The 13,737-nt window shown below is 34.1% G+C and overlaps 1 protein-coding gene across 4 annotated transcripts in view; it reads left to right on the forward strand.

Annotated features, from left to right (window-relative positions):
* GRB10 (growth factor receptor bound protein 10) overlaps positions 1 to 13,737 on the forward strand; it is a 264,030-nt gene that overhangs the window by 228,564 nt on the left and 21,729 nt on the right. For all 4 annotated transcript variants that reach the window (XM_051984172.1, XM_051984179.1, XM_051984166.1 and 1 more), the window contains 3 exons: positions 1,461 to 1,617; positions 11,123 to 11,238; positions 11,758 to 11,832. In XM_051984172.1, coding sequence (XP_051840132.1) covers positions 1,461 to 1,617; positions 11,123 to 11,238; positions 11,758 to 11,832 — 348 coding nt within the window. The remainder of the gene's footprint in view (positions 1 to 1,460; positions 1,618 to 11,122; positions 11,239 to 11,757; positions 11,833 to 13,737) is intronic.

Raw genomic sequence — 13,737 nt, forward strand, 5'->3', positions numbered from 1 at the left:
TGGCTTCTTGGGAAAAGGTCACAGAAACAGGTTTGAGTAAAAGTTCAAGTGTTTCAGTTGCATGCCTGTAGATGACATCGGCTTCAGAGCTTAAGGATTATGAAGAGATTTGGCAAACAAAATCCAAATTCAGAGAACACACATGCTTTTGGCTCAGAAATTTATGATTTCTTTTCTTTGAACTTTCTAATGTTACAGTACACTTATCATGCAGTGGGTGGTCATAAAACAAACATTTCCTTGTTTGTTGGTTTAAAAAATAATAATTGTTATTACTGAGAGTGGGGGGAGTAAATTGGAGGTCTGATAGTGTGTGGGGAAATGATTACATCAGTTCCAAGGAAGGATGTGATTGGTCTGTAGAGTGTGGTTTGATTCACTACCTAAAAGATTGTATGTGAGTAACCCTTTGAGTGGAGCTGCTGGGAGGGTTTTCCTGTAAACCCAGAAAGAGTACCCTCAGGAGGGGTTAGGAGGGACTAGGGGACAGGTAGACTACAGTAATCTGTTGATCCAGCAAATCACCCTGGGGGGCTGCAGCTTAGCCTGCCAGAAGTTGGAAGAGACAGAACAAACTCTCTTTTAAGAGGCAATCTATATTTAAAAATGCCATCTTGTTCTTCTGACTGCTGTCTTTTGCATGCTGTTGAGGTAAGATTTTTTTTCCATCTCAGATTACCCTAAAGGTTGCATCTACTAAAGCATTTCTTACTAGCACATGTTGTCTTTAAAATCAGTGGAAGCACATTTTGACCCTTTAAAATTTAGTTTGCCAGTGTTTCAAGTATTTAGTACATTTTAATAGTTCAAGGGAAATGAGGCTTCTTTGTAATTTTATGGGAGGGGGGAGGGGATTGGGATAAAAGGCTGTTTGTAGCTCATATGCTCCCCTATCCTTTTCTTCATTAAAAACTATTCAGTAATGGATATTGCTTTATCACATCTTCTGCTTCAATCCAAGAGAATGTGAGAAATGAGGAGAAATGTGATGGACTGACAACCGGAAATACAGGCCAGGTGTATCAATCAAAAGTTTCTATTGGGAGGAGAAAACTGTTACATTTAGTTTTGCCATTAGTTTTAACAATCAAATTGCCAGTACTCAAATTCAGATACTATGTTTCCAGCTTAATTTTGTCCCTTTCTCAGACATCTCAAGAAGCACCATAGTAAGTACTGTTTCGATCATGCTTTATGCCACATGAGGCATCCTGGTGGTTTTGATGATAAATTACATTGTCATCTTTTGTCCTCTCTATGGTGGGAGAAGTGGGGGGGGGAGGGTGATGGAGGGTGAGTTGGGGATAGAAAATGTTAAAGCAAATTATATTTCTTCACTTGTGTTGGATGCCAGGATGCTGCAAATGACAAGAATTCTTCTGTGTACAAGAGTTGTATGATTTTCCTATTTTTAACACATGAAGCTGTTTATCTGTAAGTGTATCCTTTATATGTTGCAGGATGTTAAAGTCTTTAGTGAAGATGGGACAAGCAAAGTGGTGGAGATTCTAGCAGACATGACAGCCAGGGACCTCTGCCAGCTGCTCGTTTACAAAAGTCATTGTGTGGATGACAACAGCTGGACCTTAGTGGAGCATCACCTTCACCTAGGATTAGGTAGGGAACAGTCCAGGCTCTCAATGTTTCTCCAAATGGCACCTATGAATATCCTGTGTATGATAAATTGAATTTTGTTTTCCATCAGAAAAAAAAATCCTGTGTAAATATTTCTTTCAGTTACAGAATTGCCACGAATCCTACAAATTGCCCTAACCACTTTGTTGTTTATGATTTATTAACTGATTCATTGATTCTTCGTGCCTTCATCTTTCATACTGTTCTTCACTTTGGTGCTCTTTGTAATCTTGCTATGTATTGGTTGAGACAATTGCTTAGGCAGATTAAGGTTGATCCCCAAAGAGTTCTGGCCTATGATTCCACTCATCTCATTTTCTTACCAGCTGGGAATAAAAAAAGAGAGAGAGAAAAAAAAAAAGAAAGAAAAGAAACTCCCTTGCCAACCTCTGGGATGGTATTCGACTTTGCAGGATGGGGGAGGGAAGAAGACTGAAATGTGACTTGACTTTTACCAGCTCAGAGACCAGCAGTGGTAACTATTCTAATTGAAATTAGAGTGTCATTGTTTACAGCTGGCAAGAAGACAACTGGAGAACCACTGGGAATTGAAGAACATTATAAATCAATTTAATATAGACCTAGTTCTTAAGTCATTGCTCAGAGCTGATTAATAATCCATACATACTCATATATATATACATATGTGTGTGTGTGTGTGTGTACACACACACACACAAACACATACATACATACAAAAACACTTCTATATAGGTCTGTGTTTGTGTGTGGTATATACTTATATGCTTATATATATATATATATAAATTGTTTAAATATATTTTGTGTAGGCCATTATTTAAAGAAAAAAGTATGGTATTTACAGTGTTTTATAATGCTTTTAAAGATGTTTTAATATTTTATAATATTTAAATTAAGCTTTCTGAGTAATATATACAACAATAAGCCAAAAGATGATAGTAATCGCTTAGTGATAATTATAATCTAGAAAGCTGATTTCCAAACATTTAATTTTAAAAATCTGGGATTGATTATTTTTATCCTAAATTTTTACCTGATAAAGTAATACGTGAAGGACATGAAAGTTTGGAATAACTATTTTAACCGGATTTCTCTGCAAAGAGTTTGTCTTCTAACTTTTTTAAAAATTAAAAGTCTTTTTCATAGATTAGTTTGATGCACTGAATTTATACCTTTGAATTCATGATATACAGTTAACTAAAATGCCATTATTTCAAGTTATATGATATTAATTATTTTATAGAACTGTGTTTTAATTCATGTGAAATTTCCAAATGAATAATGCTTTTAAAACTGGTTAAATTATGGCATTCGGAATCCTTTCTGTATTTTTTCCCATCACTACTGATTACTAAGGTATTTGTATGTAAACAGAAGCTTTCTCCTTTGTGACTAACATCCTTCTTCTGCCAGATTCATTCAATGATGCCACAATTCAATGATTGTGACATCACAATAGCTTCCATGGAGACTAATTGTGCTGTCAAACTCCAGTTTGTGACATCCTTGAATGAATAGAGCCAGTGGGCTGACAAGGCAATCAAAAGCTTTTCTTGGTACCCAAATACCTTGGAAATTGACAGTGGTGGGAAAAGGGCAAAATAAATATATATATACACATGTACATACAATATCAACCTTAAGTCCTATAACGTAGATGCAAAACAATTGAACAATGCTCTTGAAATTCTATTTAAAATTTTAACTCCATATACATGTTTTAGAGTAAATAATAATGTTCTATGAAACTGGTTTTCTTGAAAATGTTCTAGAGTTTGCATGAATATATATGTATATTCAATATATATATATATATATATGCTGTGTGTGTGTGTAAAATATAATGGTGACAAAATTATTGAGCAAAAGTGAGGAGGTTATTTACTTATATAATTTTTTTTCTCTCTAAAAAGATTAATGTGATTTAGATTATAATGCAGTTTATTTACTAAATGTTAGCAGAACTGTGGAAATAATTACTCATTTAACATGAGCTTTCATGTATGCTGGAAGAGAAAAGAATCCTTATTACATTCATTTTACTCTGAAAGTACTCAGCTTAAGGAGGGAAAATTAAAATGACTATATACATACATACACATGGATACATACCAACATAATGCTGCTGTTATACCTAAGTTTTATTGCTGCAAACAGAATGAGCTAAGATTTTTCTGGTTTTCTTATTTACAATATAACACAAAAGAACAGAATAATCTCATATACTCTATAGGATGTGACTGCCAGTTATAAAGAAAATGCAAAGAAAAAAAGATAGAAAAGTAGACCTTTGGCAAAAGCCAACATTTAGATTCTTGAGTAGACTTAAGCACAGTGAAATGACATTTAGAAATCACATATAATGGATTTACAAAGAAATTTCCAGAACATTCTTCATCATGTTGTCTCCTCCAACTCTCATCTCTAAAGCCTTATTCACAAAGAACAACCACTGGTACATTTTCCCTGTGGGTTTTTATTAAAGCCCACTTAGCACATTCTTGATGTCCCCTTGAAGAAGCAACTAATATCAGCCAGAAACAGAGTTAGCATTCTGAGGAAAACATTGAAATATCAGTAAATATCAGTTCTTTCATTCAAATTAACATATTTTTTCTGTCTGTCCTTTTGTTTGAGCTCCAGCCATTCTTTTGTTTATTTGTTTGTTTGTTTGAAGTGTCTAATATAAAAATGACATTTAGTAAGAAATGTTATTCTGCTTGAAGTTCAAAATTTCTAAGTAAGAGTTCACCAATTTAAAACATTCTTTCATTGAACTCTTGCTGTAACATTCCCTTAGGATTTAGTGACTTATAACAAAGTCCTTTCAGTCTTCCAGCACTAAGTCCTTTTGAATGGGACCTAAGAGAGACTTGTCATGCTGAACTCTGCTCTGTAATGAATAGTGTTCTAGGAAAAACCTAGTAAGTATACTTATATTTATTTTAATTTTTCAATCTTCATATTAATGAAGATAAAGTCATACCACAGATGCCTTTACATAATTTGTTTTGAATTAGAATATATATTATATGATTCATTAAAGTACTTTAATGAACTTAAATTTTAAATAAATTAAAACCCACTGAACATTCATCACAATGCAATGAAAATCATACTTTGGCTTACATATAATAATTGATAAATAACTCCTTCTAAATTTCTTTTTTGATTGTGATTCATATTTAAGTTGTACTTTAAAGTTCTTTCTTAATAAGTAGTAGTAAGTAGCATAATTCACAGATAATGGAATTGAGGCATTCATCATGCATACATATACATATATATATATATAAAATAACTTTTCCATAATCAATCAGTATGTCTGCAGCACACTAGGCATAAATACAAAGGAAAAGAAAATCCCTACCTTCAAAGTTTCTCTTCTAATGGGGGAGACAAAAATATATATACACACATAATACATGCATATATACATGGATTTATTTTTTAAAATAAGTATCAATAGAATAAAAACAAATAAGTGAATTTGAATGAAGTGAGCCCAGAACTGAATGTTAAGAATACAGGTTATCTGCATTGAGGCAAATGCACCATGCTTTTATTGACTAAACTCATATGAGCCTATAGGATCATAGAGTTCAAGCTAGAATGGAGACCAGAGACTAGGTGGTCTAAGTTTTTCATTTGAAACTTGAAGAATGAGGTTGAGGTGAAGTGGTGACTTGCCCAGGATTTCCATCTTAATCTTCTGACTCCTGAGCTTAGCATTCTGTCCACAATGCCAGGTTGACTCTCATGTGAGAATGATTTTGCATTGACTTATGAATAGCAGAATGTTTTTTAAAGCATTTTTAAAGCATGTACATTATACATATACACACCTACATGCACACCATTATATTTTTAATGTTTTTTCTTCCTGTGTGGTCATTAATGATGATATAGTATTCCATTCTTTAATATGTCACAATTGTTCAGTCATTTTTCAACCCTTTACCATTTCTGTTGTTTCCATTATTTTTACAAATAAGCAATTATGAATACAGTCATTTTTTTTCCTTTTTAATTTCTTGAAATGTGTTCCCAAAAATTTTTTACCTTTGTCAGTTATACTTTGCTTAGTTCAATATTAACAATTAGATTGCAGGATGTTAACATTTAGCCATAGATCATGCACAAGACTTCAGTTGATCTGCACATGATCATTGAGTTGCCTGACCATATTTTTGAAAGCAATTAACTGTCTATGTACACTCAGAAATCTAGGATCCTGAAGCATTGCTCTTTCCAGCTTAAATATATATATTAAAAATATTAGACACTCTTCACATTTAAAAAATGAATGATGGATTTAGAAAAGGCGGGGGTAGTTCCCAAGATAGCAATTACTTGATGTGAATGACTTTCTTTAACTCTGAGAACATGGCATATGTGTGAGTGACTGAAGCATCTCACAGTCCTCAGCTGTGGATGCTGGTAATGGATTATTGGCAGCAGTCAGTATTCCACTGACTGCTAGGGAGGTGAAAGGGATGATAACCCTGCTGTCATTCAAGATGGTGGAATCTCTTGCCTCGGGGCCATTTTTCTACCACCTTTCCCTAGTGCTTGAGTGAAAAGTCAGAGAGGGTTATATAGTTTGCACAATCAGTTCAAAATGTCAGAATTAATCTCTTCCTTTGGTTTGCCTAGAAACATTTATTTAATATATTTTGAAAAAATCCATACTTGTTATAGTACCAGAGGAAGGATTGAAATCTAGCTAACATATTTTGGAGGAGAAACATGCAAATCCCATAGCTTCTTGACAATTGATTCATAATATTGAGGTGCATATGTGTAAATGCAAACCCCATGGCTTCTTGACAATTCAAAATAATGATATCTTTGGATCTTGAGGTGCATATGTGTAAATAGCATATGTTCTATTATTTTCAAGGATCTTGTATATGCCATAAACTATAGCCATTTTTCTCTAATTTTATTGTAGAAATATAGGAATCTCAATAGAGTAACCTTTATTTTTAGCCAATCGTAGGAGCAGTGTTTAGTTAAAAAGAATGCTTGACTTGGAATCAGGAGAGATTCAAGCTCTGATCTTGTCTTTCATTTAGTGGTGGTATAACCATAGGCAAGTAACTTAATTTCTCTACATTTCAGTATACTCATGAAATAATCACATCATAGTGGGTAGAGTGCCAAATTTAGAAACAGAAAGATATATATTCAAATTCTTCCCCGAGTCATTCAATAAGTCTGTGACTCCCAGCAAGTCATTTTCCCTCATTAAGTCTTTGTCTTCTTATTTCTAAAATGTAATAGCCCCTTTTCCCCAAGTTGTGAAGATCAAATGAACTAATATATGAAAAGTGCTTTGCAAGCTTTCAGGCAATATGTAAATGTTAGATATAACAATCGAGAGTATTTGTTAATTGTGACACTAATCTCCCTGGGCTGATGAGAGAATAAGAGATAATATAGGGAAAGTGGCAACATATTTTTAATATACTTTAACCAGTGTTAATATCAGTCACTTAGTATTTGTGAATCTTTTGCTTTATTTGAGATGGCTGAATTCAATGCTGGATCTGCAAGGGCAAATTCTAGTAGTCAGTATCCAGTATCCAATGTTAATATATTGAGAGGAATTGTAACTGAACATAGCTTGACAAGGAAAAGGAACAGCAAGGACAGGTGAGCAATGCCCATTTTTTAAGGAAGGGGAACTTGGAAGACATCCCCTCTGCTCAGCTACTGCTTAAGCATGAAAGTATCTTAAAGATTGATTTAATCAGGGCATAGTGTGGTGTAAATTACATTATATTAAGTAGTCATCTGTGAAAGTTATTAGGTAACCATATCTCTTAAATACCTACTGAAATGACGTGTGTGTCACTCCCTTATATAAAGTGTTTCATGGAAAGAAGGACATGTATAATTTCTGCCCATGATGTGGTTATGGACAAGAGGATCACAAGCTAGACAGTTGAGAAGTGTGAGAATAAGAAGATATTTACTTTGCTATTTGCCTCCTGGCTTCCTTCAAGTTCCAACTAAAATTCCATTTTCTACAGGAAGACTTTTCCAATCCCCTAATTCTAGTGCTTCTTCCCCTCTTATAATTATTATCAATCTGTCCTTTATATATCTTGTTTGTATGTAGTTTTTTCATGTTCTCTCCACAATTATGTTATAAACTTCTACAGGATTAAAAAAGGCATATAAATAGAAGGTATTTCATAAATGTTTATTGACTGATTGAATTTGATTTACAAATTTCAAAACAAAAAATACAAACACAAAATATCAATGGCTTGCTAACTATCCAGGTCTGATAAATTAAGTTGAAACAACAATAAAAAAAGTCAGGACATATTCCCTTGAGATATTTCCATTTATTTTTATTTTTATCAAACAGGAAATGGAGTAAAATTAACTTTGTGGAATATCTCTCTATTTTGGACCCTAAGTAGATGAAGAAAGTACCAACAAGTATAAAAGTTTAAAAGTAATTTATAAATCTGGAAGGTATCCCTTTCCCCAAAGCCTTAAAAAAAAAAAAAAGAAGGCAGCTTAGCCAAATGTCAGCATTATCTTTGGTGGGTATGTTCTCTTACTGATTGCTTTATTCGAAATTTATTACAATCTTGGAAAATTCTGAGCAGCTGTTAAATACATGTTGACAGCTAGCTGTTTGTTCTGTGATGGGCTCAGTATTTTGACTGAATTCTAGTTTGGGGATGGAGGGTGTTTTGTTCACACACATGACCAAGTGTTGCAGTTAAGTGTCATTTTGTCATTAATTTTGTCATTGGAACTTTGCCTGGCTATCATTCTGTTAATGAATAATCTGTCACTCTACTGCTGACCCTTATATCTAGAAATGACAGTTACTTTATGATAAGAACCCTCTATCTATGGGGTTTATCTCTATGTGGTGCATGAGGCAACATCTTTTTTTTTTTTTTAATGCCAGCAACTTAAAAAAATTTTTTTTAATTACAAAAATTTTTTTAATTAAAATTTTAAGACTGCTAGCTATTCTTTTAGAAATATTTAGTTTGACATCATGTCACTAAACATCTTTGAAAAGATGGTAAAAATGATTTGAATAATACACATGATTTTTTTTTATTAAAAGTTTACCTTCTTTAAAAAGTTTTTTTTTTAATTTTCAAAACATATATAATTTTCAACATTCACCCTTGCAAAGCCTCTATATATGATTTTCCCCCCTAAGGCAATTGGTGATAAGTGACTTGCCCAAGGTCACACAGCTAGGAAGTATTAAGTGTCTGAAGTCAGATTTGAACTCAGGTCCTCCTGACTTCAGGGCTGGTGCTCTATCTACTGTGCCACCTAGCTGCCCCTCTACATATGATTTTTAAAAACAATTATTTCAGTCTTTAATTTTTTAGACAAATCGATCATATTTTAGGCCAGACAGATGATTTTAATAGTGTAGAGGTTTACACATTGAACATTTTTTTCCATTGATCTAGCTCCTTTGCAATTTACAGTCTTGTTGTCTTGGAGCAGTTAAGTTGCTTTTCCAAGGTCAGAATTTGAACTTGAATTCAAGCCTTTTTAACTTCAAAGCCATTGCCTTAAAACCATTTACATTCACTATCTCTAAATTCATTAATAAAGAAAAAAAGGAAAACACAAGAATATTTTTTTCCTTCCTTGTTATGGAAATAGACACATTGCAGAGAGTGTGAGTATGTGTTTCTGGAAAATTCACCCTTTATGGATTGACATTTGTTTTAGTCTTTTCCATGGCAATATGATTTTATATTGTAAATATATATTGATATGCATATATATTTATAAATATATTTATAAAATTATATAAAGTTTTACTTTCCATTAAAGAATAAATTGTTTATTTTCTTTAATTTATTTTTTGGGAGGCAAGAACAGTTAATAGAAGGAAGAAAGTACTAGTAGAGGGCAAGAAAATAAGGGAGAGGAATAAATAAGTGCCACATGTTGGATGATCTGGTATAATTCCCACATCATTTGTAGATCTTCATGATAATCATGACAATAATAACGATTTAAAACAACAAGTATAACTAGCATTTTTATAATGCTTTAAGATTTGCAAAGCACTAAGGATATATCATTTTGTCCTAGAATTCTCAGTTGCTTTGCTCACTAGCGTCAGGAGAAATTCCTCTCCATAGCAAAAAGCCAGCATGTCTTAGGGGACTTAATATTTGCCAGGTCCTGAAAGAGTAACACAAAGGAGTAACTTTCTTGTAATATCAACACCAAACCCCATGACAAATCAGCTAACTTGGGGTTGGGGGAGCAGTTGCTGGTTGTGGCCAATTCTGATTCACATGGGGCAGGCATTTGATGGGGGAAAATTCTATTCTCAGCTAAAGATCTCTTTTAAATCATTATAAGGAGACCAGGCATCAGAAATAGGAAAAAGAGCTTTTGGCCCTTGAGAAATAACTCTCAGACATTCCAGTCAGATGATCTTGGGGACTGCTATGAATAAGATCTTTGAGGTGGAACAGCTGTTACTGCTGAGTTGATACTGCTTTAATTCGGAATTGCTTTGTATCTTTTCTCCTTCACCTCCATCATGAGATTTTACCTTAAACAAAAGTCTGTTCCTGCTTATGCATAGGGAAGGGTCCCAAAGTCTTGTTCTTTTAGGAACATTGTTTCACAGAATAAATTTGAACATTTTTATCATTCAAGTTCTCAGCACTCTTCCTTACATCAAAAGTCATACACATCAAGCAACCCATTTCTCGAACAATTAAAGTAGTTTCTACCTTCATTACTTCCCAGTGGCCTTTAATGTGTCCTGTCCCGTTTATTTCTAGATGTCTGTGTTTTAAATCAGCCATTCCCATGTCTTATTTTGGGAATATATTTACTAGGCAATTCCTAATTCCTCCCAAAATAATTTTCCACTAATATCTGAAACAAGTGACTACCTGTAATGATTAATTTAAAACCTGATTTTGTTTTCATCACTCTACATGTTTTTAAGGGCTTATATGCTCTTGTAGCAGCCATCCCAGCAGCCTCCAGGGCAAAGCTTGTGTTTAAAACAACATTTCCAAACAAGTTCCACATTAGTAGATGCTGAGTTAGAAGTGCGCTGACTGGGAAGTCAGGTGCTCTAATGACTCTTCGAGGAGGTAATGAGTGATCTGGTCTCCCTTTTACCATCATTTCTCTCACCCCTGGTGCGTTCCTCAGCAAACTAGATGCTCTTCATGTGCTTTCTTTAGCCAAAAGCATTAAAATCTCTTTCATCTTTCAGTCTTTTCTTCTTTCTTTCATCCTCTTTCCTTGACATATTTCCTTTTTATTCTCCCTACAAATGAGTCTAATTTTGTTCTGCAGATATTTCTTCCATATATCAAAGTCCGTTATTTGCTGGTTTAATAAGGATGTCCCATTTTAATAATGCACCTTATTCAGCCATTAAAACATTTTCTCATATTCTATTTCAAACAAGGAAATAAAGATTTAATAAAAAAAAATTAAAACCCTCCCTTTTACTTTACAGAACGGTGCTTAGAAGATCATGAGCTGGTGGTTCAAGTGGAAAGCACAATGGGAGGTGAAAGTAAATTTTTATTCAGGAAGAATTATGCAAAATATGAGTTTTTCAAAAATCCTGTGGTAAGTCCTTGTAATGTTTATAGAACCTAGAATAGGACTTTGTTTCTGGCCCCATGATGATTTTTGTGACCTAAAACTTGAGATTTTTGAATAGCCTATGACAGTGCTTTTCCAAATGAGTGGCAGATTTTTACTACTGTTTAATTTATAATGCATAAAGGCTTTGATTAACTTCAGAATCATGTGATTATATGTAATTTGATATTCTGTAATGCAGATCTTTTATACATATGTTTATAACATGCAAAATGAGAGATTAACAGAATGAAAGTCATACTTTCATGGAAATTCCAAATCTAGATTTAGCATTTAAAAAATTTGAGTTCCGTAGTGTTTGGAATCTGTTTATAAAATATATGCATTAAAAAAGATAGGGGTTTGGGTATGGGAGAAGTATAGAAGCTCTATTGAGGTACTTTGAATCAAAATGTTTCTCATCAGCACATGTGATTGACATGCTCTTAAAGTGGAAGAAAAAACTAACTTTTCCTATGTTTGGTTTTGTTCCTGTTTTCCTAGAATTTCTTCCCAGAACAGATGGTGGCTTGGTGTCAGCAATCAAATGGCAGTATTCCCCAAACTCAGCTTTTGCAGGTACTGCAGAAATATACTTCTGCTGAAGTGCTGTTTATTAAGGGGGTGGGTGGGATGTTAACCCTGAGGAGCTGTAATTGTGTAATTATGAATAACTCTGAAGTGGCTGCTTCCTTATCCATGTCACTGCCTCATCCCCAAGTTTGGTTTATGGTAACCAAGAATAAATCCTCACTTGGGAAATCTTCATGTGCCTAGAATTTTTCTAACTTAAATGATCAGTTAGAAAATAGCATAAACTTACTTTGACTCTGAAAAGAAGTGCAAGTCATTTGATCTCTGGAGTGGGCCAAAATGGGAAGGCAATCAAAAACAGATGGGCATTTGTTTTCATACTGTTTACATTGACCCCAGGCCCCTACCAAGAAAGTAGTCAGTGGTCAGATGAAGAATAGGAAGCTAGTTTCTTGTCAGAGCCTTTTAAAATCTCTGTAGAAAAGGTCTAGTACTCACCCTAAGACAAGCTTGATTTTTAACTGGCAAGAATAAAGTTCTGTTTTTGGTAGTTTGTCATACATGACTGAAATAGCTCTTCAACAACAAATCCCAATAAAGGCAAATATTCTTTTGAAGCCTTAATACTTTGTGAAAAACCTGTTCTCAGAAAAAGTTAAGTCCATTTTCTCAGGTCCCCTTTTAGCTAAGGTTTCATTATCGGTAGTTTGGTGCAAAAAGTGATGTACAAGGAGTTTGAAAGCCCTCGGAGTCTGTGGTCTTGGAGAAGTAGCCCCTCTCTGAATCTGAATTTAAAAACATATTTCAACAATTGTATTTCAATATAGTTGGTTTCCTTTAAATTACTGTTCTGAGAATGGGGCTGTAGGATTTAGCAGAAGGCCAAGGACATCCATGATAAAAACAAAAATAAAAAGTTAAGAATTCCTAGTCTATAAAATACATTAATAATATTTGCAGTGCCTCCCTTATTGACTTGTTACAAGGAAAACTCTTCATAAGCCATGCTGTAGTGTAGAATTCGTTATCGTTAGAGAGAGGCACTGTGGGAGCCATCAAGCAAGACCTGGGTCTTCTCTCGTTTTGGCTGTGTGACAGTGGGCAAGTCAGATAATTTCATAGTGTTCCCCACAGCTTCTGAGGTTTTAAGTTGCAGAGGTGGCAAGGATTTGCACTGGCACAGGATGTCCCCTCAGTAGGGAATTCCTCATACCAACGAAACCACAAATCTTGTCCCTATTTCTTTAGATAAAGCATATTCTTATTTTTCTATATTTTCTGTCTCTATATTTTTCTTTTCTATATATTAATTTTTGGGGAAAGGGGGAGAAGAAGGAAATTAATGAAAAGTTTATACATAAAAAATAACTTCCAAATTGGCTGATGTGATGTAAAGTTTGCAAAGATGACAGGGACCAAAAGGAACAATAGTCAAGAGTTTGGCACTTTCAAATTTTGATTTCTGACAGAGATATTTTTCTGCTTTGATTACTGTATTCAGTTCCACAGTCTGCAAAATTTCAGCATCGGGGCTTTCATTGGGTCATCTGACAGCCCCAAATTCTACAGCATTTGTTTGTTTCTTAAAATGTGGCCAGCTCTTAGTTCTCATGGCTGATAGAAAGGAGTGGTTGCATGAAGAATTTTTTTTTAATCATAAGGTTTGACTTTGTTCTTTGATTTGTACAGGGTGTGCCTGATTTCCTAAGAGCTCAAGCACTCAAACTAAATAATTATGGCATATTGTGAAGACCTAACACTGAAGAAACTAGAAATCTGTCTGGCTTTCTCATTCAAACCCCTCCCTGATTCCCACTTCATGTCTTAACTGAATAGTATCATTTCTCCGGCGGGAATAAAACAGTACTCTCTATAGGCTTTTTCTTTTTCTGCTTCACATCTTTCCCGTTGTGAAGGAGATAATTAAGTGGTTTGAGTCAAAAGGTCTTT

Source organism: Antechinus flavipes, chromosome 1 (genome assembly GCF_016432865.1).
Source record: "Antechinus flavipes isolate AdamAnt ecotype Samford, QLD, Australia chromosome 1, AdamAnt_v2, whole genome shotgun sequence".
Classification (NCBI taxonomy): Eukaryota; Metazoa; Chordata; class Mammalia; order Dasyuromorphia; family Dasyuridae; genus Antechinus; species Antechinus flavipes.